This window comes from Poecile atricapillus, chromosome 1 (assembly GCF_030490865.1).
Source record: "Poecile atricapillus isolate bPoeAtr1 chromosome 1, bPoeAtr1.hap1, whole genome shotgun sequence".
Lineage (NCBI taxonomy): Eukaryota > Metazoa > Chordata > Aves > Passeriformes > Paridae > Poecile > Poecile atricapillus.
In genome coordinates this window covers 147,805,390-147,831,567 of record NC_081249.1, presented here as the reverse complement: position 1 = coordinate 147,831,567, position 26,178 = coordinate 147,805,390, and the positions used below count along the sequence as shown (strand labels likewise).

General features: G+C 45.9%; 1 protein-coding gene across 5 annotated transcripts in view; it reads right to left on the bottom strand.

Annotated features, from left to right (window-relative positions):
• Positions 1–25,862, bottom strand: part of ACTN1 (actinin alpha 1) — an 85,699-nt gene extending 59,837 nt beyond the window's left edge. For 4 of the 5 annotated variants that reach the window (XM_058842207.1, XM_058842187.1, XM_058842178.1 and 1 more), the window contains exon 1: positions 25,606–25,862. In XM_058842207.1, coding sequence (XP_058698190.1) covers positions 25,606–25,710 — 105 coding nt within the window. In that variant the 5' untranslated portion in view covers positions 25,711–25,862. The remainder of the gene's footprint in view (positions 1–25,605) is intronic. The other variant, XM_058842169.1, reaches the window with a different exon arrangement.
• Between the last annotated feature and the right edge of the window lie 316 nt (positions 25,863–26,178).

Below are 26,178 nucleotides of genomic sequence, written 5' to 3'. Positions count from 1 at the left end.
TGTGAGTGCTCCCAATTGATGGTTGCAAATTCCCCATTTTCAGAAGAGTGAGTTTCAGGATAGCTCTGGCAATTTGGGCTTTGTTCTGCTCTACAGAAAAGGGTCTCTTTACAGCAAGGGTGCATATAATGAAAATATTTTGTGCTGCCAGCCTTGCCATCAATCATGCAGTTCCTCAGTGTAGTGACAGCAGGCTGTCCCTAGGAGGACAGTCACTGGGAAGTGAACACGGCAGCTCACAAGATGGTGGCTTGCTGAAAGAGGAGGGCAAAGAGGTGACAGTAGGGTTTAAATTTCAATTCACCTGTAGGGAGAAGGGTGGTGAATAGTTGAGGTGACCAATTTGAATAGGGTCAGGCAAAGATTAATTATTATTATTTGCCTCTGCTACTGCTTAAAGAGAAGAGGTGATGAAAATTGCACGATGGTAACTGCCACTGACTCATTCTGGAACAGGAGGAGGAAAAAGGGGAGATGGGCTCCAGTTTAGTGCTTTCTTGCATGAGAGAAATTACAAAAAAGACTGAGTGAAGAGTGTTGTGTTACAAGTGTTAATCTCAATCTGGCAGTGGTGGCAACAGGCTTTGGTCCAGCAGCAGCTGGAGAGAATGACCCTATGAAAAATCTTTACTATACATGAACATAAATATAGAATTTTCCATTTCTCTTCCTTCTGCCTGGAAGCATATGGCATCTATTCCCTAAAGTTTCAAATAGCAGACACTGAAATGATCACTAGCTCTGTGGGCAAGGAATTATTTTTCCACCTAAAAGAATTTGTATTTTGGCCTTGAACATAATGAAATCCTGCAATACGAGATATGTTATCAGGTGATATGTAAATCAAATTAATTTTTAACCTCCTTGTCTGACAAACAGAGCACAGGAGCCCCCTGTGAGTCCAGCTGTACATTTACAGCATTCATGACCACAGGTGCAGTCAGTCCTTAGGGAGATATACTACAGGATGTACCAGCTACTGGTGGAGGTGAGCATTAGCACAGGTTGTATCCACATGTCCCTGTAAAGCACTTCCTATACAAAGCTGGGCTATGTTCTGATGAGCAGCTCACGCCACTACTGCTACCAGTTCAGGTTTCCTTTTAGCACTGGGCTCTGCTGAAACTGCTCAGAGACCACAAACCACACTTTAATAAACAAAACACATACACACAAAATAGAAATTCCACCACAACTAAAACAGCCATCCTTCTGCGCCCTCCATCTCCCACAGTGAGCTTCAAACTTGCATTTAGAAAAATCCAAAATGACCAGCTCTGTTCAAAGCATTACAACAGCTGGAACACAGACACATCAGCAGTTTTAGTCTTTGTACATAGCCACTGGTAATATGTCTGCATAAACTCGTTATAAGGGGTTTTATACTTGCTTCCATTTCTAGGCTGAGCAAAATGGGAAGAAGCCACAGTAAGAAGCAATATTAGAGAACCCTAAAAGCTGGAGTGCTGTGCTCAGACACCTTAGCCCCAACAGGGCACCCCTCCGCTCTGCTCAACAGCTGAGATGGGATCAAAGAGGCCAAAGGGAGGACACGGAGATGGCTGCAAGGCATACCCTCAGATCACAGTTCCCCAGAAACAAACAGTTTGAGCACCCCCCTCATTATGCACTGGAGAGCTTCACTGTAAACACACCCTTCCACTGAGGCAGAGAGCAGTAATATAAACCAGATGCTGCAGGGAATTTTTTCCCTCTTCGTCTGCACTAAATTTAAATATTGAGCTCTTCTTTTGCCAATTTATTCTTAAAGGGCCTGTATGCTACTCTTAATCTCTATCCATTTGCTTGAACTTCACAGAGCACTCAGTAACCCTCCACTTCAACCGCCCCGAGAAACACACGTTCTTCATGAAGTCTTGAAGGCTGAGACCTGGCTTTCCAACTACTGGGCCAGGAGCCATCACAGCTTCTTTCACCTGAGAACAAATGGAATCTTGCAGATTAAATCACGGCCCTAGAAAAGCTCCCTCCTCCTTGAGATAAATCGTACTTCAGGTCTTTATCTTCTGAGGAGTGATGTGCCACAATTAACATAGGAGCTTAATTCCCACTTAGCCAAAGTGTTTTGTGCTTGATTGCAAAAGCAGCACCAGACCCAATGAACACAAAGAAAGCCCCACCAAGAAGCTAGTTTAACTACAGTGCCAAGGGCAATCCACCAGCCTCTTTGCCAGGTGACCAAAATGAGTTATCCAACCACAGGCCTCCCAAGCAAAGGAATGGAAATCCATTGCTTGAGAACATACTGTCTCACGGCAAAAGGCAGGAGAGGACAACACCTAAAGAGCAGTGGCCCTCCAGACAATGGGCTCCATCTGCACTGCCATCATGGCACTCCAATGCACCAGCTACCGCAGCACGGCTTCAGTGACTGAACCTGCCACAGGCATGAAGTCAACACCACCTTCCTAAGTGATCATGGCTATTCAGTAAGATGGAATCAAGTTGAAGCATCATGGAAGCTGTAGCCCTGGCTCCTCTTCCCTTTGCTGGGATATCAAAACCCACAGCTGCTTTGGTTATCAGTAGGGCTATTTTTTCCAGGAAACTGCCTTAGCCAGTGACCACCTCCAAACAAAAAAGCTGTCCTTGGCAACTCAAAAAAATCACTAGTAACGAAACAAACAACGTGTGCCGTTCTTGAAAGATGCAAAATAACGCTAGTGCACATTTTCCTACATACTGTTGTACTCAATTCCTGATTGGTTTCAGCTCTCCTTGAAAAGCAATGCCTATCCTCAAAGTCAAATATTAACCTATTTATTCTTTGATAACAAGCAAAGAAGCAGCAATGTTAATGAATTCTGGCTCCCTACACTGCCCCAGTGTGCTGATGTCTAGGTAAGGAACAAACCTATCTGGCTCATCACATCCTGCCACACCTCTAGAAACAAGATGCAGTTTGCACCTTTCCTCTTTGTCAACCAACTTTTGACTTATTTTCCCCATTGACATAATTGACTTTTCACAGGGAAACAGCTCTTCTGGAATATAAACTAGCCAGAGGATGGAAAATAAAAGCATGAAGTGGCCAGTCTTCATTGTGGAGAGGACTAAGTAAGAGGTTACACAAAATCTCATACAAGCACAAATATCACCTGATGTAATTACCAATGATGGAGAAAAAGATGATGATCAGTAAGGTGTAAACATATTTTGGTTTATAAAGCCTAGCTGTGAGGAATTAGATTTAATTGAAAACAGGTGAGTAACAAGGACGACAAAAGTCATGGTGATAATTCTCCATGGATTCAGCTGTATTGGAACTCCACAAACATCTTAATGGATCCTAAATTAACTCAAAATAAACTGGGACAAAAAAGGGAAAAGCCACAAACTCATCCCCTTAACAAACAGCAATACCCAACACGTGAGATTGCCAGTACAGGTGAGGAAATAACAGTATGAGTAAGAATTATGGATATCACAGTAAGAGCACTCTGCTCATGCTGAGCCTGCATGCAGAGTGCCCTGAGATCCTGAACCTGCCCAATGAGACAGCAGGAACGAAACATTAATATAAGCAACCTCCTTAAATCATCTGATGTTCAATGTAGTTCTGTTTTACAGATCAGTAGGAAAGAGCGGGATAGAATTATGCAGCAATTGTTCCATATATTTACAGCAGATTTTATGTAGAGTTTGACTTAAGTGAAGGTCAGATCAATATTCTGTGGCTTACAGTTAAGTTTGCTTAGCCCTTTTAAGGCGATACAAAGGAAATCTCTCCTTTCCTGCCCCTCCCTTGCCACTCTTAGAAAAGACATTGTCAAGGTACAGAAATAATTGTGGAAACCTAGACTTTCTGTGGACATTATGGTTGCATATTAACTACCAGTTACAATAGCAGCTCTGTGGGCAGCGTGGGGAGGTGCCCTTCTCTTATACACAAAAGTGAAACCATTCAAAGGATGAGGTACTTTTTTACCTTGTGTATTTCAAGTTCTGAAACAGTCTTACAAAGATACTATTTTTGGGTGGATATCAGAACTGGGCGGCTTCAAAAAGTAGTGCTTCAGCATCCCCCACAAAAGAGGGCATCAAAACCAGTGTGAACCATCACAATACATAATTTGCCTAGACTGAGTATGCATGCAGTCATATTTCTAACTCATACCCTTCCTAAGATTTTTTTTTTTTTCATTCTAGTAAGCTCTGATCTCATCTGAAATGCATGCTCTTTTAGCTGCAAGGTCCCCAGCTGGCATATGCTGCCTTTGAAACTCTCAGATGTGGCTCCTGACCACAGGAAGCCATTTGCAGTCTGGCTTGTCAGGAAGAACAAAGTACAAGGATGCCCACTGCTTTATACTTGCAAATGAGTAGCTGGAACCACTACTTTTACCTAGGACAACAGGCACACCTTGTTTTCTGTGATGCACAGAGTCATAGAATAGTTTGGGTTGGAATAGACCTTTAATTTAGTCCACCCTCCCTGCAAGGAGTAGGGACATACTCAACTACATCAGGCTGCTCAGAGCCCCATTCAATCTCATTTTAAATGTTTTCATCCAACACCTCTCTGATCAACCTGTTCCAGTGTTTTATCACCTTCATTGTAAAAAACCTCTCTTGTATCTAATTTAAACCAACCCTCTTGCCTGCACTGCTAAAGCCCTGGAAGCTATGCAGGGTGCCTGCTTACACACCCCCACCATTCACTTGTTAGACACCATTTGCTTTCCACCAGCTGCGCAGCCTTTGGAAAAGCAGGTGCATCCAAGTAGCACTTCTTATTCTTAGAACAGTCTTTTTTATTAATTGCAAGGAAAAGAGTCAGCAACAACAGCACAGGCTTCTTCAGTGTCTGCCAGCAGCACCTGCCTCCTCCAGTAGCTTTGGAGAATCCCCAGGGCCTGTTTCACACTATGCATGGTGATAAAGGAGACACAGGAGGGATCAACTACAGCACTACTGTAACAGAGCAACACACACCCCTTTCTACAATGACTGAAACCCCCCAGGTACAGCAGGAAATGAGGCTGGAGATGCTCCCACTTCTAAGGTGAAGGATAAGCATGAGGTCTCTGCTCAGGGACAGGCAAATTATTCACACAAGACATTTCATTTGAGAATAGGATGAGGCAGCAGGGATTCTGCCTTTATTGGTAAGCTTGCAACAAAGAGTATTCCTGGTAAGAGGACAAAATGACATGGGGCAGATAGAATGACATAACTGCAAGTCCAAAGCACAGCAAGTGGCACATCAGTGCTCATAACAGATCTGCTGAGACCCACCACAGTGATGGGTCTGCCCTCCACATCATTTCTGGTATCCTTCCATGAGAAGGGACAGGACTTGCATTAATATCCTGGCCTCGAATAGGAAGCAAATTTCAGAAAAAGATAACACCTTGCTGAGAACAGTTTCCTGCATGGCCTGTTTCAAACATGGAAGCTCTCGTATTGGACAGCTCCTGCTTGAGCTGTGCTGCTACCCAAGAAAAACAGCAATTCCCCCTGACACATGATACACATTTGAGACAGGCAAGGAAGAAAAGGCAGGTACTGAGAAGAGCAGGCCCTGGTTCCAACTGAGCCCTAGTCTGAAAGGGCAATGGAAGCACTGTAAAAGTTCACTGCGACAGCAGGATACTGGGAAAAACAACACCTCTACTTCAAGACTGAGCAAGCAGGTTGGGCAGACTACTAGTAAGCTGTATCTTGACTCTTTACATAACTTTTTAATTTTATTTTTTTTTTACAGAATTTAATAATCAAGTAAAAACTAGTCTGTAGGACATATGCCAAGCACCCTCTCACATATAACCCAGTAGAAAGGCTCCCAGTGCCAGTTCAAGGCAGGCTTTTTTTTGCCTTTAATCATTGCTCCCATGAATAAGTAACACCTAATGAAAGTGCTCTTACCATGACAGTATTTGTATTCTGATACCCAACTGCTACTCATATGCCTCTCCTAAGACAGCCTCTTGTTAAGATTACAGCAGTAAGGGCAGGAGGCATGTGAACACAGACACTGCTTAACATAAATGCTTAAAGCAGTTGTTTAGCTTAGTACCGATTCCTTATTTCAGACTTTATGCCCAAGGACTGCTGGATTAGCCCCCTTCATGGAGGCTAATCTACACTTTAAACACAGTGTTCTCTATAATATGTGCACACCTATACATGACAAAATTAAAGCCTACTTCAGTGTAGATTCACCCTCTGGCTCCAGTACTACTGAACAAGGACTTCTGCAGGGACCATATGGGGTCATTCATCATTTTGCCCTGTCTTTAAGAGTGGTTTAAATTCATTTAGACTCATGCTTACATCACCATTAACCTTGGCGTAATCCCACAGAAGGGAAATCTCAAATACAGTATTGGTCATGATTCTCTCAGGTACATCATGTATTTTAGGGGAAAAGGTATGGTTTCATGATAACTAACTAAGCCAACCAGCTTTCTTCAGTTACCATGGTTGGATGGCCACTTGAATTCTTCACTGCTGCCCAAGGATTGGTAGCAGAAGTCACCACCACATCAAGCTTTCCAACCCTGCTGCCCTTTATTGGTAAACTGTCTCCAAATATCTACTACACACAGAAAGGCAGGCTAGCAAGAGCACTGGCAGACCTACTGGATTAGATTGAACTTGCTTTGATGCCTGTTCATAAACGCTCATATTCTTACATGTTTGTGTAAGAAAATGCCAAATCACTTAGTCACAGATTACACGTCGGAGTACAGCTCATCTCTCACAAAGAGTGCCTTCCATACTCACCATTCCTAATTTTGGTGTTGCCTGACAATTTTCCTTTGCAACAGTTGCTAAGCAAAACATTTTCAGTTCAGCTTAGTATCACAACTGACACTTGATCACTGTCCTAATGGTTACACATAAAAAAAATGCATGGCTGTTCAGTCTGGTTCAAACCACTGACAAGAAATAGATCACTTCAATGGAGGGCATGCAGTTCATGTGCAGTCCTGATTGCTGCCATTATGTTTACTGTTTTCTCAAATAAAGAATCTTCTGAGAAAGGCAAGGTACATGCAGATAACAGACAGTAGTGTTAAGTTACCCTGTAGAAGTCAAATTACATTGGTACAAACAGTCAAGAAACATTTATTGTCACTTGTTTCAGAAGACCTAAAAACCTTATTCCAGAAATGTCTTATACCAGGTCTGTCAAGATCTACTGAAAATAGGTATCTTGCTAGCACTCTAAGACATCTACCACAAGTCTTCTAATTAGAGGAATTTGACAGTATTTCTGCCAGTTCAAGTAGCTTTCTCTTTCTTTTACAATGGTGCAGTTCAGTGTACTATTAATACAAAATAAAAAAGATAATTCAAGATAGAATCAATGTGCTATATTTCTAATATGTGGCTAAGAAACTGTACCATACATTAGCAGCCACAGGCAGCACTCAACAGAATAGAAAGCAGGTTTTTCCTCTTGAAGGACAAAGGAGTAAAAAGTCACTGAGACTGACAAAAGAAAAGGAGGGTCCTTCTGATACTGCTAGCAGACATATGGACAGGTTTATTTCAAACTCATGCTTAGATCAGAAAACCTCTCCTAATTCTCTTCAGCCCCAGAGTTTCCTAAGCAGGTAGACTCCAATAACAAACAGAATGGTCAAAAGAAATTCTTTTTTCATTAGCATTGGATTCATCACAGGGAAGGGAGAAAGCGTACACCTCTTCATCCTTCCTCTCCCACATTTAATTTGTGTAAACTTTATCCACAGATGATGATGTGACTTTTCAGATAAGACAGAAAGGAGGAGGATGGAAAAAGACCTTTAGAAGCATGGGGAAAAACAGACTTTTGCAATCTGTCTTCAGAAATGGTTGCAATGCAGGCTGCTGCCAAGTGTTGAAGCTCTAAAGAAGACAAAGCAGGTCTTTACAAATGAACTGCTACTACACCAGGGAAGGGAAAAGCCATGTGTTGTGTATGTGTATGGGCAGAAATAAGTTTGTCAGGAGAGACAAAGAGACAGAGAGAACTGCCTTGTGCAGAAGAAGTAGTAGAAAGGTAAATCACAACTTGCCTTGGGCCCCATGGAAGTTTGCTACAAGAATGCCCATGCTGATAGCAAGAATAGGGTATAGACTGTGATGTGAAATTATACCTTTCCTCTTATCCAAAACCACACCTCAAAAACTAACATGAATTTTATACTTAGTTCATGTACTTAGTGCTTGTACTCAGCACTGAATAATATCCATCCAAACCCTTAAGCCAAGGTGCACAGTCTTATTTCCCAGACTGTCACTGTCGAGCTGGTGCTCTGGTCTCAGACTAGGGTAAGGAAAGAACATCCTTTGGTAGAGATCAAGTTATTATGGTGTAAGACAATTCCTGGCAAATTCCCCTGGCTTCAAACTTACACTAAGATGAATGTAGTTCAGTCCAATTTTTGGCTCTCCCCATAGCTCCCTTTGAAGGCTGCAGGGAGAATCATGTCTCTGCAAGAGAAATGATGGCAGACTGCATAGCTTCAGAGGAATACAAACATGATATACATTGTTTCAGGGTCTTTGGTTAAGTGTTAATCATCTTGATTTGGATGCCAGTCCCGATTATGAGAAATATGTAGTAAACAGAATTGTGCCATGTGATATGCTTAACCCTCTTCCTGCTGGCAGCTGCATGTCAGCACAAAGCTGCAGTGGCAACAGCAAACCAGCCTCCACAAACCCACTGGCCTTTGTCTTCAGCTTGGTACTTGCTGCTGTCTCCTCTGAAGAGCTACATCCACAAACAGAAGGTTGCAGAAGGACGTATGCAATTTCTACCATAATCAGTCCCCTGGACGTCTGATGTTGTGATCTCCCCTGCTCTGACCCAAGCATATAGCTAGGCAATACTACGTGCAGCTTCACAGGGAAAACGGTATGGGTAATTAAGATGCCACAGTGAGAGGCTCAAGCTGATCCTGTCTGTGGCCCATGAAGAAATAATCCCACTTCCAACATGCTGAATAAGCAGTGGGTGGGCTTGAAGGGCAAGGGTATAGTTGTTCCAACCCTTTCCTCAGCAAGCAATCAGGCAATTGTTACACACTACAGTAGGTACCAGCCATCTCCCAGGGACACCACGGCTGCTGCACAAGCATTCGATACAGAGCACCGCTTGCTGTGCCCCCGCTCCAGCTACACTCACACAGTTATGGCCACACAACCCTACACCAGCACCCACCACACACTGGGAAAAGAAAGCAACCTGAACCAGCAGGCTAGAAGACAGTAAGTAAAGAATTTCAGTCCTCTGCTCCCACAGGATTCTCTTCCCTTCCATGGGATCACATATGCTATTATCAAGGCACACAGGACCTAACCTTTGCAAGACTCTTACTTCCTCTTATGCAGTCAGATGGCCACACAGCATTGTGCTTGTAAGGGAAATATTTTCTTCCTGCAGAAATCAGACAATCCAACTCAGAAAGAATTTTCACAGATTAAATTTAACTTGATACATAAATAAGCCTAGCTACACTTATTAGTGGCCCAGGACCTCCTCACATCCTACCTCCTACATCCTATGCAGCACACTGGTACTGCCAGAGGAAGTTAGTCATTTCCACATTAGAAAGCCTCCCATGCCATGAGCAGCCAGCTCATTTCTGCATACAGGTAAGGTATTGTTAAGTGAATTAGAATTTATTTCTTCCCTTCTCAGCTGCCAAAACTGCTACGCCACTTGCACTGCTTAGCAGGCTACTCCAGCACTTTTTTCCCCGATTTCCTGATGCTTAAGAACCCAACCCTGATAATTTAGAGTCTGTCCCCAGCTTTTTGTGTGGTTTGTCTGTATTTAGGACTGCTGTAGGCTGAGGTCTACCAAGAAAAACTCAGAACAGAGCCCTGACACGTTCATGCTACTGACTTTGAACTACATTTGAAGCAACAGTTAGCAGAACAATAGATGTCCCTATGAACAGTGACAGGGCAGTAAAAGCAGATCAGATCAGAGCACTATGCATTACATAAGGGATGAAGAGCCAGGCACCCATCAGTGGAGCCACTACAGCAAAGCATCTCCTGGCTGACAGGGAACTCCCACTGCAGCAGCAACCAGCCCTGTGGTGTTAACCCAAAAGGGAAGCACCAGCTCCCAGGCATGAGGGGCCAAGCCATAGCACAACAATAGCACAACCCTGTTCCCCAAGCTCCCTACAGCAGCCTGACCCCTCTTTAAATCAGACTACTGGTACCTGTTCATGGAAGAAGTCTGGTACTCTGTAAAGCAGCATGGCAGAATCTTCAGGTTTTGAGCTTTCAGACTTGGAGGGCTGAAGACTGCACTTGCTGAGCAGCTTTGTTGCCTCAAAGCTTCAGCAACTGGGTTCATGAGAGTTGTACTGAGCTCTGGCAATCTCTGCAGGGTCTAACACGAGGCAGTTAATGTTCCTGCACAGGCAACAGCAGCAGCTTCTCTCCCAGCTCAGCAGCTGCTGTGCAGTTCTTTGAGCCATCAAGTCAAGACGGGGAAAGAGCTGGAGAGAGTCTAAGAAAAAATATTCTCTTGATGCTCCTCACTGTGGAGAGCTGTCTAGGTTTAACTCTTCTTCCTCTTATTGTTTTGATAAATTAATTTTAACACCAATTAAGATTTTTCATCTGGCTCACAGTTCATGCCCACAAGTAGTAAATGTGGGAGCAATGTAGAGGCTGTGCCTTGCAAAGGAGGGAACAAACAGCTGTTTCTCAGGTAGCTATGGCTAGTTCAGCCCACTTACTCTGTCAAGCAGCAAGCACAGTCTCACTGCTTCCAACATGACTTCCTTGTGTCCGGCAGATTTCCATTCCCTGCCTCAAAACCCCTCCACAATCTCACACATCTTGCATTGCTAGAGGCAGGCAGGTTTTAAGCTGCATTCCTACCTATGGAGAGCTGGCTGACACTTCATTCTTTTCACATGCAAACTAGAACTATTACCTGGACCAAGCTGCAAAAATTCAAGGAATTTGGGCAAGGTTTAAATAAAGTGGGAAAGCATTGGTTTGCTTTCCAACATAGCAAAAGGTACTCAGAAGCCTGGAATAAAGTACAAACCTCCAGCTCCTTCAGCTGCCAGGAGCCAGGTCCCCACTCCATTCGCTGCAGCTCCAAAGGGATTGATTTCATGACTAACACTGACCACTCCATTGACAAGTCACCACTTAAAGTGGGCAGTCCCACTCTGAACTTACCCTTCACTTCCCCCACCCTGCTACCTCCTTCTCTCTACCTTAGGCTCAGCAGCGATCAGCTCTGATCTGGCTGAAAACTCACTTTTCCATAGCACATTCAGGTACTGATCATGAGTGCATCCAACTGAGAAAAAGTGTCAGACAAGCACAGTCAGACTGGACTAAAGACTGTGAAACGGCATCTGGAGTGAGTCTTGTCCCAAGTAAATGGATGAAGGGAGAACATTCAGCACTCGTGTATGCCAAAGTTAAATAAACTAGGTGTGAAACAAGATTTTGGCGGGTATTTGGAATCATCAGGGACTGTAAATTTGAATATACTTTATGTCACCCTCTGGCAAATTCTCTAGAATTCTCTTTACAGACAACAATTACACAATACATTTATTCACCCCTTTTGTAAGGCTGCAGAAGTAGCAAAGTTTACAAGCCAAAAAGCAGATAAGCACTATATAAACTACATTAAGAGCTCTGGAGTGCATTATCCTGAATATACATATGTGAAATATTCTGCCCACTAATATCTTCTTGGGGAAGCAAAGCAAGCAGCAAATGGGGGGTAAATTAGATCCCGGTTAGCTTCATAGAAACAAGCATGTCTAGTTAATATTTTTATTCTATTATCTTCTATTAAGATCAGAAGGGTGGTAGTTGTTCTGGGCACTGCAGCTTCATGACAAATAAGTACCCTTAAAAAAATATGTTAGGAGTTCACGAGAACGTGACCCACCAATCCACCACACAGGAAGGTCAGAGTGGAACAGAAACCTGAGTGAGCTTTGCAGATGCCTCACTGTCCATGACAGCATGAGGACAGTACTCATTCCCAGAGGCATGCTTACCCAAAGGACACCTCTTACTGTGCACTTGTGTGCTGTGTACAGCACTGATGAGGAACTGTGCTCTTTGCCTAGAGAGCTGCTCCTTTGGGTGGGCTGTGCACCCTGAATACACACCTTCAATTCCACAGCCTGACTGTGCCCAGTACAAACACTCCTCTGCCTCAAGCCTCCTATCTGCTGCCCCAATCAGAAGCAGAGCAATGCTTGCTCAGGGGCCGCTGGAGCCCACTCCCAGTGGGGGGGCTTCCAAAGGAAGGCTTCCAAAGCCCCTTCCAAAGGGGGCTTCCACTGAAAGGACAGTGACACCACCAAAACAGTCTCTAAATGAAAGAGATAAAGGTAATTATTAAAATCTTACTAACAAAAAGTTTCAAAAGCTCTCTCCAGCAGCACATCATTTTGTTAATGTATCAAACCATGAAAGCCAGCAACTCACCTAAGCAGAACAGCAATCTTCAATCCAAAGCACATGAGATCACTGAACACAATGGCAGAATAAGATGGGAACACATTTCCCTTCCCAGCGCCTGTTAACGAAGGTGAGGCAAGAAAAGAAAGGAAGAAGAGGAGGAGGTAGAATTTGGGATAGGGATATATAGGTAGAAAAAGATATCAAGGAGTACTATAAGACTGTTTTAAACTCAAAGCAAAATTTAACAAAAAATAGTATGCTGTGATTTTATTCTCTGGTTACACCCACATCAGAAACACACTACCAAATATTGCTGTACTATCCTGGAAGAGTCGAGAGCGTGAGGAAAGTGATATATAATAGAAAATTTGTAGCGACATAATGAAAGCAAACACCTAAAGCTAAACATCACTGAAATACAGAAGAACCCCGTTGAGGTGGCCCACCGCTAGACTCGGTCCTGAAGAGACACTTGGGAGCACTTAATCAGGCTGTGCTGACAGTGGCTGTGCCAGCACCTAAAACCAATACGAAGTCAAACACATGGTGGTAGTGTAGAAGAACATGGAATCGAAAATAATTTCTTTGAATCAAGTGCATTACATGCAAGTATCACAAACAGGATGTACTGAAATCAGCACAAGTGGTTTTAAGGTAACATGTAAAAGCAACAAAAATTAAGGTAAATTTAAAATCACTTCTTTTCAGTGCTTGTCATCTTGCATCATCTGGTAACCTTGCTCACACATCAGAGTTCTGTGGTGCAAGCAGGTTTATAAACAGCAGAAACAAGGTCCCTTTCCCCAGTTACCCTGCAGGATACAAGCCCAGCAAAAGGGCACAGGAATATGCAGGCAGCTGCACAGGCAGAGTGCAAAGAAATAGGCAGACTCTGCTCAGGCCAGCAGGCAGAGATCTTGGCACATCACAGTGCCACCACACAGATCTCTGGCCACTGGCACTCTAGGACTTCCTCCCCACCTTACTGACCACTCTGACCTGTATGGCAACAAGTACATTTTCAACCTTTCACACAGCTCTAGGACAAGTTAAGTATACAGACAGCAGTGATAAAGGCTGAAAACATGAACAGGGTCCAAAGGGCTAAGAACAACTCTTCCCTCCTAAGCTAAATCCAGAGCACATGGAAGAAATTCTCATCAGAAGTTATTTTTCTCCATTTCACATGCCAGTGGCCATGGTGCAGACCTGCCTCTACTGCCCAGCACCACACAGGAATAAAGCTTGGAGACTGTACAGCAGTTGCTCAGGAGCAAAATAAAAGCCCTGCATGGGGAATGGGTTTTGAGTGGATGCGTTCTGTGTTATTTTGGAGGGGGAGGGGGGGTTTGAGGGTGAAGGTAGTAGTTGTGTTTGTTTGGTTTGGGTTTTGCTGTTGGCTTTTTTTTTTAAATCCTCCTCCTTAGGCCAAGAAAGACTTTTCATTTTTCTGACCCCACCACAGGCCAAACATTTCCAATGAATAGCTGCCTCAGCTCTGAGTACAGCATGCCTGCCAGCTGGGCAAGGAGGTATTTTACCACTGCACAGCCTTTGCTTGCTGTACTTGCATGTAGTCACCCATCCTCACTCCTCCTCATCCAGCAGGGCCCTCCATTTCAAAAGCTGCCCACACTTGATCCTCACCATGGCCCTCCTCCTTCCCAAGAAGGAAGAGCTCAAGTTACAAGAGGCTTCATCCCAGGAGGTAAACATGAGGAACAAAGGCCAGAGACATGCTGACACTCCCCTTCTTTTCTGTCAGGGAATAAAGGGGAGAGCCGGTGAAGCCCTCAGGAAAGCTGTCTCATTGCTCCCAAGAGAAGAAGTGGCTGAAGAATACAGCGAGGGATGCATCTGCCTGGAAACCCTGCAGGAAGAAGCGCCTTGGCATTGCCTGTGAAGTTAGTGCTTTGGCAGGTGGAGAGAGAGCATAGGCACCGACCATTGGGACAACAGCGTACGCTGACAGCAGGGAGACATGGAGCCTGCTGCGACAATGATTTTAAATTTGTATAAACCAAACAAACGTTAAAGTACTACAACATCACACCTCCAATGCCACCAACGCCACCATCTTCTGCTGCAGCTTGCAAAAAGAAGGCTCCTTTTTGACAGCAGATCACCACCCTAAGCTAGCACACCAGCTCACATCCATGGGGCTCCGACGCATTCCCCTGCGCTGGAAAGGCCACATGGTGCCTGCTGGGACTTGGCACAAGAGGCAGTGTGGCAGCTGTGCCAGGCTTGCCCTGTGTACCCTGCACCCACCTCTGGGCCATCAGCAGTAACTAGCTCTCAGAGAACTGCAGGCAGAAGTTGTTCCAAGCTCTGCAATCAGAGGATATTCTGCTTCAAGTGCTTTAATTACTGTAAGCAGTTCACTAATTACAGTAGTAATGATTGGATTATGGCCAGTTAACAGCTTTAAAGAAACAAGCCATTATAGGAAGGGGAGGGAAATATTCCTTTCGGTTTAGGATAGAAACAGATTTCAGCAGTCCACCCTGTATGAGGCTGTTAGTAGCTGGCTGGGTCAGACTATTTGCAACACGCTGCAACAGCAAGGAGCTGTGTAAAGTCTCACTAAATGATATGTTGGCACATGAAAATTATCAGTGTTGGAGGAGGTGTGTTTGCAGGAACAGAAGGTCTTCTGCTAATGCGCTGATCCCACGTCCTCCAACACCTCTCCATGACTGGACCCAAAAGACATGATGCAGGCAGGTGTGTGCATGCTAAATTACTGACACGGTATCATGCCTGAGATGCTTTGTTTCAGCATGCAAGTCATGAATACAGGCCTTTCAGAAAGCCTTAGGAGAGACCTGCTAGCTTGAACCAAACAGCTAAATGCAACCACTCACACTACCAAAAGCCAAAGGCACTCACCAAAAAGAACAGAAATTTATTTTCATTAGCAATTGTTGCCAGCATTGGGAGGACCAGCAAACCATACAGGAGATGGGCAGGGAGGCTCCCTCCACACCTGACACCTCCTCACTCCTTCACAGTCTAACTACAGACCAGTCTGCAGAAAAAGCAATTGGACCAATGGATCTCTGCAAGAAGTCCTATCCCAATGGAGACTGCAACAAGGACTGCCAGCTCTGGAAGATGAAGTTTTTTGTAGCCATGCCTTTTCTGAGGAAGGCAAGAAGACTCCCAGATATGAGTACGGCAAGATTTACAGATACACAGCCTCCCCACCTTGAAGGGCACCTTCTACAAAAGAGGAAAGCAATATCCTACTTTACAGAAAAAAATCCCCAGTGTGTTGAAACTACAATAAAGGCAACAATCCTCATTCACGGGTGACTACCCTGATGGTAGCCAGCAGGATGCCATGGTCCTGTGGGTCAGTAGCTCTTCCTAACCAAGAAAAGCCAATCCCTTGCACCACAACCGGACACTTTACATCTCTACTTGCCCTAGGAAAAGCAAGTCTCTGTACCTCTTGCCAGCCCTCGGTGGTAACACACCAACCCTTACACAAGCTCTTCAGTTGCTCCCCTTGCCCCCACCTCAGCAGTCTTGCTCTGCTTGGCCTTCTTGTCCTCTTTTCCCTTCAGAGGTCTTCAGCTGAGGACTGGCAGAAACTGAGCTTGGTATCACTGGCTGGAGGGTGAGGATTTCTGGCAAGAGAAAACCAGTGGATCTGGGCATCTTGCCCAGAGTGAGTTCACACTTGGCTCACCACAGCTGGAAATAGTCTCATCTCTGGCCAGAGTTCCCCAGCGGCCCAACAAAACCCTGGGGAAACAGCAAGTTTGCACATGCTGACCATTTTGAAACAGACTGAAACACTGGTGCTCATGACTGTACTACAGCGCTGCACCCAGCCAGCCTTGTCTGCACAGCACAGCTGCCTGCAAGTGCCACTCCCAAGGGGTGCCTGATGAGCAAGCACTGACGAAGCACAGGGTCTCTCCCTTTGTGTGCAGAACCAGGTGGGGCCAAGACCAACGCTTCCTTTGGAGATGCTCCCCTTGGACAGCAATAATGCAAGCAGGGCTACAGGGGCAAGCAGAGGCTTGAACAAACATACCCCCACGCTCCTCTTACCACCAAATGCTTGCACCTGGGCTACTGCTCTCCCCTATTTCATATGAGGGAGATGTCCACATCTCCCAAACGAGCTAACACACATGGGAAACTTACCCAGAAGCATAAATATGCTTAAAATTTTGGAATCAATTTTGGCTGCAGTCAAAGTTTTCCTTAGGAAATTAAGTATTCTCCATTGCAATAAAGCCTGGGATAGATATGGTCTAAACAGCTTTAAAGAGCCTCCTTTTTTTGGCACTGTTTAGCAGGTTAGAAATTAGCTTGCTTTTTTTTCAACCATGGAGTCACTTTTTACAGTTTTCTTGGGGACAACACATTTAAGTAACAGAACTTACTATGTAGGTACTTGTGTAATCATGTTACTACTGAAGGGTAGATTTAAATAAAGTGTGTGAGGGGGATTACAGGTAAGTAAGTACTTGAGTAGCAAGAGAAACTTGGTTGCTGTAGAGCCAAGGAATCTGGCCAGGAAACAGGGCTCTAGGACGTACACATCATTTTCCATGATGAAGAAAAGAGCACTCAGCTGGGATGCAGAGACCATACATGGTTCTCTCACATCTCTCAGAGGCCTAAAGGGCTAGCTCTTGCAGGGAAGATTTAACAGTACAACTTCCATTTACAGCAGCAGTGAAGTTCAAATGCTTAGCATCATAATATGCTGCAGTGAGAAGTAGCAAGTGCCCTGGCTGCCTGATCCAAAGGACATGGAAAGCAGAAGTCCCTCCTCTACTGCCAACTGGCCTTGGTTCAGCACCTCTGTAGGACATGAGAGTCATCCTCAGCATTATAAAAGGAAACATCAGTATTCTGTGTGAAATTTCTCCAGCCACCCACTGTGTTCATGGAAGGAACAGAGCAAACCAGCTGCCCATTCACGCTATGCTGTGTGACACATACCAGATTTCACAAGGGTCCATCTGAAAAATGAGGGCCATGCATAGGACACATGAGCAGAGCCCACCCGTGCTATCCTGAAGGGCAGGGCCTACCCTGCAGCAGTGCACAGTCACTGCCAAATCAAGTAGACTGACAAAGAAGCAATCAGCTGATCCACCAAGTCATTCCTTCCTTCCCACTGACCACATAAGCAATCTAGGAGGTTGTGGGAAAAGTTGCTGCTTAAGAAGCCTGCCCTGCAGCCTCACCTGTCTGTGAACTATCCATACTGGTGCTCCCAGTAGCCCTGGATTGCTGGTTATCAGAGACCTGCCTGAAACCACTCCAATCTGACTGACAGACAGGTGATACAGAGACACGTGTTAGTGGTGTTCACAGTAGTGACTGTAGCCAAGACACAGTCTTTTCACTTGCCAACACTTCCCATCGTAGCTCTGATACAATAGAAAAATGACAGGTTTGCTGTCATTTCTCACACCACAGAGTTGAACACATTTCCAGTCTACATAGTTAGAATAACAAATCAAAGGCTCATCTGGATGAAAGACCAAAATCTCCTCTGTTTACGCATGCATACCCCAGCCCTGCCAATGGGAGCTGTTTCAGAACACTGGGGGTTGAGAATGTCTCATTCATATTGTAGTGCTTCAAATCAGCCACAGATTTGGAAGCAAAGAGAGGGCAGTGGCAGGTAAAAGCACGAAGACAGCAAGCTGCAGTACATAAGAGAGTTGGCTCTTAAAGGCCTGACCCAGCCCTTACCAGTAAGGTACACTCACTGCCAGCTGAACGGCAAAGACACAATGACAGGAAACCAGCATGGGGAAAAAATGGTTCTGCTTTAGTGCCTAATAGGGAGCCAAGAGGTTAAACTGGCACCAGGCCACACCACATCCTATGACCAAGTTCTGCTCTCATACAGTAGGGGAATGAGAGCAGGGAAGGCAATGGCAGGAAGGGAACTGGAAGTAATTTAATTATTCATATTATTAATTTTAATTAATCATATTAATGCCTTTGTCCACCTAAGCATTTTTTTGGATTGACCCAAGAAGTCCCCCGTTCTGTCTCAGGGATCTGAGTGACTATTGGGAACCTGTACGTCAGTCTCATGTGCCGAGGTCAAAAAGAAGTGGTGGGTGGTTCTACAGACTTCAATAGAAGGCTTTTCTGGCACGAAATACCAGACAGACAGTACTGCTGCTGCTGACAAGTCTATCTCACCACTCTTCACCAACTCATGCCCACAGATTCAATCTCCTGAGTAACAATGCTTCAGCCCCAAAACCTCAGAGTAAGAGCAAATTGTATGCCTCTGTGAAGAAAAGGTGACTGCCTTTCTTGCTGAGGTTGTTTTTCCCACCCTGGCTGCTGTCAGACACAGTTCATATATTGCCTTGATGGGTAACAGGGTTTTACATTGCTATAGAAGATTTGTAGAAGTCATGCTAAGCACATTCCTTATGATAACCATCATGATTCCAACAGTCTCACATGGCAAGAAATCAGTTTTATATTCTCACACAGAAGAAGAGCAAACTGTTACATTGTTTTTGGTCCTCCGCAAACACCACTTCTTAGACTGTACAAAACACCTCTAAAAATCACAGCAGCACATCCCAGCAAGCCCCTGGGGCTGACACAACATATTAAAGTGAGACCAGTCCATTTTACGTCATATTTCTGCAGCTTCCCAATGTTTCCCCAGACAGCTTTCCAGTCTCTTTTCTACACTGACTGCTTTCCGCACCTCATCGTCAGAAAAAGCACAGCCATTCTCCAATAGCGTAAGCGCACCCCAGAGAACAGCCTAAGTGTCAGGCACAACAGTGATAATCCACAGCCAGACAGAAAATACTCTCAGTCCTTCCTCAGCACAGCCGTGCAAGTTTTCACCATTTCTGTCACTGCTGTTTGTGCCAACCTTAAGAACTCCAGGTCAATGTTTTTAGTGGACTCCAGTGAGTCGGCACAGATAAGCACACAGGCTGTTCTGGCTGGGGAGGCCACCTGAACCCTGCTCCTCCTCCACTTGACAGTGCATGAGAGCTGCACCTCTCACAGAGCACCCATGACAAGAGCAAAGTGCCTACAGCAGCAGCAGCTGGCACCTCAGGGCTAGGAAGAAAGGGGACCATTCACTGGGTTGCCACTGTAACATACACGGTTTCTAAAAGTGTGATTCCAGTGTTCATGAACACTTTTACTGAACACATTTACTGTCCCACATTCTGAGTTACCACCCAGTTACACTTGAATTATACACAGACAGAACCATCTCATACAAAAGCATGTGCTTCCAAGGGGACAGGAGGGGACAAGTTCTCTCCTGATACACAATAAAACTGGTTTCCAAGCAGCTTCTACTTAAGGATGCCCTAAGTAGCATGCCACATGCCCCAAGCTTTGAGCACTGCAAGTGGTCAGGACAGAAAACAATGTTATCCTCTCTAGCCCTTGCACTCAATGCACTGAAAAAATGTCACTACTAAATCACATGCACAAGAATTTAAACTGGTTGCCTGAAGCAGTCAGCAAGAAATTCCCCAGACAGACATACTTTACATCACTGGGCTGGTAGCTGGATGCCTTTGAGGTGTTTCACGCTTCCCTAGACGACTGGAAGGATAAGTTCAGTACAGATTGGTGAGTACCATGTTCTCATAAATTGATCCTTGGGATCTGTTACAGACTCCCCCTGAAAGAATCTGCAGTCTCCTTTTTAACCTATGCCTGCTTTCTCCTTAGACTTGCCCCTTACAAAGGATTCTGAATAGGAGGGTAAGTCACAGCAAAACACACATGCCTCATTCATCATCCACCATGACGCTACAATGAATAATAATGTTCTTGTTAAAAAAACCAAACACGCACATCCTGATGAAACCTGCTCAGTATGAGGCAGCTCCCACACTCAAGGACAAATAACTGATCTACAAAGCCAGATATTTCCAGAGTTCCCTACAGCAACTTTTGAGTTTAATGTTTTGAAAAACAAGTATCTGGCAACAAGTTACCTATGTTAAACAACAAAAGGTTGATCTGGAAGATAGGAGATATCTGGTGACCTATATTGCCTGCCTGCAAAAGAGCAGCTGAGCAAGCATCCTTACAAATTCCACCATTCTGCTGCTGTATCAATACTGGTCAATGTGAAATAAAGCACAGGATACTCAGATGCATCAGGGCCACCGTCTTGCAGCACACCCACACTGTGAAGAGTACTGTGCAGTGTCACAGAAGGAGCAAAGCAACCGAGTGCAGTGCATTCATCAACAATGCACATTTATTTACCTTATGGCTGAATCTAAGATGGCACTGAAAAATTTTAGCAAACTTCCGTTTAGGAATGGTATCTGACCTTTTTGTGGGTCCACAGCAGCTACCACAACAGTAACTTTCTGGAAGTCTAGATACCTTTCTCAAAATAGACCCTATCTGAACAAGAGAACAGTCAATCCAAGTGCAAAGGAATCTATGATTGTGGCTTTTGCATTTTGTCAGAGATAACAGTCACACTCATACCACCTGACCAGAACATGCTTACCAGCAGGCTTGGAGGTGGGGTGTTTCCATGATGGCCCTATTTAATGGGTGATTTCTATCATTAACAACCCCACCTCAGAGAAGTGATTAGAACAGCAAAATTCAAATCCTAAGAGCAGTAAGGCCTGCGGGATGCAGACACAGTAAGGCCATGAGACCTGCGGCTTTTCTTCTTGCCCTTGTATTTATGTGTATCTTCACATGCAGTACATGGCACAGAGTACTGAGAGAGGTTTAAGGAGAACTGGGTTTCTAACATGAAAATTTCTGTAAGTTCATGAACAACTGTACTTAGTAAGCACTTCCTTGCAGAAAAGGTGCTACTGAAGTCTGTGCTATCACTGCTTCTGCAGCACCATATATCTGACCAGTCCAGTTCTCTAAGCCAGAGATATCATTTACTGTCACATTGTCAGAGATGCCAACATGGCAAGGAAGAACAGCAGTGGATAAAGCACAAGATACATTAATTTAATCAATCTGATTTTTTTTCACATTTTTTATATTTTTTATTTTTTTAAATAAAGACAAACAATATTATCACTCCTTAGAGCATTAAAGTTGCATATGGCTATATTCTACACAGTGCAAATGAACACTGCCTCCTACTCCTAAGAAAGCAGTTGTTAGGTCAAAAAACAATTTGGTATTTAAAGTTTCCCTACCAGCTCTACAGCTGAAAGTTGCTTCAGGCCAGATTTTAAAATAAACCTGAATGAGCTGTACCTTGAGCAACGAGCTCATTAAATGAGAATGGCCCATATGAGAGCCTGCTGTATGCAAGACCTGAAGGCTGACCCCTACCAGCACCCCCCAAATAAACCCAACTTCACCCCAGTGTTATTCCTGACGCTAAGGAGACAGGGGCCAGAGACTGTCCTCCTCACCATCACCCTTCACCTCATCTTTGAAGATAAGCCAGGCATGCTGAACACCAACTGCCTCACCTAGTCCCTCACACCCAACCCAGCTGCTTCACCAGCCCACCAGGAATAGTCTGAATGCTGCAGCTGGTAATTTGTCATCAGGAGGTAGAAATGTCCTTGTGGGCACAAGTGACAATCTCTCGGCCACTAAACACCCACGTATGTACTACTTTTTACTAGGCAAGCTTGTCTATCTTGACAGCTAGGTGAGTCCATTGCAATGGCTTTCAGCAGGTTTTGCTCTGTAAATCTGGGAAACTGCAGGATCAATCTTGTTATGCCTTGGCTAGTACTACTTTGAGGCTTGACTCCAGACAGGAAAGAAGAGAAGGCAGAGGGGACAAAAAAGGTTGTTAGAAGAAACTGCTGAGATGAGTTCAACAGTTCAAACTACCAAGATGCAGTTCAAAGGAGAAAGTATTTTAATCCCCAGAATAGACACCCTGCTCCTGCACAAAACATTGTGCAGAGGCTTCTATCAGGTGAAAAGTAGCTGAATTTGTTCTGCACGGGTTTTTTTTTGCTACTTAAGAATAGCAATGCTGTGACGAGCGCTTTTAAACCTCTTAGAGAGTCACTTCTGATAGATATGAAAAATTTGCTTCACATGGAAAGCTGCTTTCCTCCCAGGAACTGTCACTTTATCCCTACACTGTAAAACAGCAGCTCCACAGGAAGGGGCAGGCAGGAAGAGGTGTGAAACCAGTGCTTCTGCTCTGTATCATATACAAAAGGCCAACTTTCACCCTCCAAATATGAAATTAATTCTGCAATTTGCTTATTTACCCATTTCAAAGCACCATTCCAGACAGCAAAGATGTAACATCTGCCTCAACACAGGTAGGAAACCTGCAAACCAGCACCCAGAAGCTCAGCAAACTTGTCTTTATAATGTTCCTGCAGAAGACATTACTAAAAGTCAGTAGATCTTCCCACTTCTGGTGTCTGCTGTAAGTTCTGCTGAGCCCATGCAGCCAGGAGAAGGGGAGCTGGACTTAATTCATATTTGAGTAACATTACTAGATTGCTTGCTTCCCAAGTCTCAATTAGTCCCAGCTGCACAAAGCCTGGCAGGACAGCAATGTGGCACAGCTATCCACAGCCTACAGAGCCTTACTGAGCCAGGACATGAGGGGCTGGGGTGGAAACAGCTGGCAAGACACAGACACTTCTTACACAGACATTTGCTCGCTGCATTTCTGGCCGTGCCACCGCTTTAGACATGCTATCCTTGCTCCCAGAGAGAGCCCAAGATACGAAGTTTCAAGTCTGCCTCACCAGCTGGCCTCAGTGTTATAAATAATAATAATGACAATAATTCAGTAGTACTTAAATCAGACTTAGGTGAAGAAAAACCTAAACATATGACTCAGCAAGAAAAGACTGAGCCTGAAAAGAATCTACAGGAATATTTGGTTGGTATGAATCTCTCCTGTTCATCTCAGTAAGCTATTAACTAACATGTACTGTACTGAACATTTAATTACTGCAGTGATTTCATTTCACAGGTAAGAAGGACTGACAGTTTTACCTCACCACACTTCGCAGGTTTCTGACTGGTAGATATTGTTACCTCCTTACATCTGAAGGAAGCAAGTCCCAAGACCCCAGCAGGGCTTTTGGTCACATTCAGACCCCCAGCAGAAGAGAAAGACTGTCAATATATGCACAGCCTGCCCGGGCTGGGGTCCAATCACCAATCCCTTGGAGGGGAGGGATACAGGCTGCAACTGGAAAGAGCCATCACTCCCAGACCTGATCCTCCTAACTACAGACACCAGAGGGGTGGATCACCATAAAACTTGGAGCTTGCACCCAACCCACTGCAGAAGGGAACAGCTTCAGCTTCCCATCAGCACAAAGAGAAACAACGAAGTGGTCCCACCACCAGTGACAGACATTTAACTACATAGAGTCCTCCAGTCCAGCAAGCTGGACAGTAACTCTCACCACATCAAATTTAACTGGTAGGTGTCGACCAGCACAAGAAGTTGGCTTTCATTCCTTAAAACTCCCTCTTGGCTTCTTCCCTCTGGACAACTAACCCACGTTAACAGAACAGCTCTCTGTCACCCTCTTGTGATAGGACCAAGAGAACTTAAAATCTCCTGGAAGGAGGCAATACTTCCTTTACAAGTACAAAAGAGCATGACATTTACAGCATGTACAACAATCTTCGGCTTAAGACTTCAGTGCAGTCCAAATGTTCCACTCCTGCTTCTGACAACCAAATCAGTGTCCCCCTACATATAAAATATTTTACCTCTGCACCATAAAAGGCAAAAAACCCTACAGCATGATAATCATTTCCCTTCACAGCCTGTCAGCAAGGCTGGCGATCTCGCTCTGGGCCCCAAGAGCTGTTTCTAGATATATTGGCCAGATACAGGCATAGGACTGGAAATAGAGATTGCAGCCAGGCAGATCTTTTGAAAAGGAAGAAACTTCCCTCCTCAAAGGAATAGAGCTCTGACTTCCGATAAGCCATCCAGCACTCACAGCCCAGACCAAGACGGCATTCTTCGCTTTTCCTTTGCTGAAATATAGCCTCACACGCTATCAACTCTTCCTCCAGTAAATGCCCTTGTTTGTATACTTCAGTTCTCATGCTGTCTACTCTCAGCACTCAAGTCCCTGAACAAGGAAATCACCGACAGCAGCTCTATAGCTATCACCTTCAATTAACTCATCAGACCAGGGGAAAAACTTCTCAGTGGCACCATTTCAGACAGCTCTGAACAGGAAAACCTGAAAACCTTTGATCTGAAAGTGGAGGAGGGGAAGAGGAGAAGGGTTAAAGAGGAATAATCATCTTCTCTCTATTGTGCTCTCCCAACTGCTCCCAGCTTTCTACAGAAAGCCCCACACCTCAGGCTACATTACATATGTTAATATATCATTTGTGCATAAAAAAGCAGTATCATCCCCCCTCTCATGGAAGGTCTGGGATTCTTCTGCCCGCTCACAGGAAGGGGAGAGCAAGGCACGATCCAAAACACGAGCCCTAAGAGAATGAGTGACTGTCTGTGAAGTCGGTGGGAGCCTGCTGCACCCCGAAGTGCCCCTGCCATGCCAGCATGAGTGGTGTTCCAAATTCTGCTTTACTGTTGTCTGATGGAGTGACTAAAACGGAAATGTTTCGGGGATTAGGATTCCTGAGTGATCTAATACAGGATGCTTTTGGTTTAAAGGAGGAGGGGAAAAAAAATATAACTAGCGAGCGGCGAGGCTGAAGCTCCTCCTGAGCTCCCCTCCCCACCGCCACCCTTTCGGTTTAAAAAAGGGCCGAATGTTACCATTTTTGGACATGAGCTCCGCGCAAGCCCTGCCCTAAACCACACCATTCAAACCAGAAACCAGTTACTGTCCCGCCGCCGGGGCCGGAGCACGGGAGGCGGCGGGGGTGCGGGGGGGGGGGATGCAGAGGGGCCCCGCCACCGCCCGCCGGCGTCCTCGCTCCGCCCGGCCGCACCTGCGGGCACGGAGCCGGTGACCCGGCCGACATCTGTTGCTGCGGGGGGACCCGCCGCGGCACCTCCCTCGCTCCCTCCCCGCCCCGCCATCACCTGCCCGCCCCGCCCGCCCCCGCGTCCCCGCCGCCTCGCCCCGCCACGCCGCGCAGCGCCAGCCCCCGGCCGGGCGAGCACCAGCCCCGCCGCAGCGGAGGGGGCGGCGGGGCCGGGTCCCGGCAGCCCCACGGGATGTATGTCAGGGGAGAGGACGGGGGTGCGCCCACCTTCCTCTGCTGCTTCTCCCAGGCTGGGTCGAGGAGCAGGTCCCGGTCCCAGTCCTCCTCCGGCTGCATGTAGTCATTGGTCTGCTGCGGGTCGTAGTGATCCATGGCTGCGGCCGCTGCTGCCCGTCCCGTTGCGTCGCGTCGCGTCCCGCCGGTGCCGCTGCCCGCTGTGCCCGTCCCGGCCCCGCGGCCGCTCAGCCCGAGCGCGCGGCGGCGGCGCCCGCTCCCACCTCTCCGCCTCGGCCGCGCGCAACGCCGCGGGGGCGGGACGCTCCGCCCACCGCCCGCCTCCGCGCCCCTCATTGGCCGCGATCCGCGCGGCCGCGCCCCGGCCCCCTAGCGAGAGCCCTTCTCTCATTGGTTCTCATGCGCGTCCGTCACAGGGTCCGTGTGCCGTGATAGGCGGCTTGGCCTACTCGCGGTCCCGCCCGACACCTCCCCGGCGCGGGGCGGAGGCCGCGGGCGGGTGCGCTGGGCCCGTGCCGGGCCGTGCCATTCTAGTCCATTGATGTGGGCAAGCCCCGCGCCGCAGTGGGGGCATTTGTCATTCGAGGGCTCCGCGGCTGGATGGGA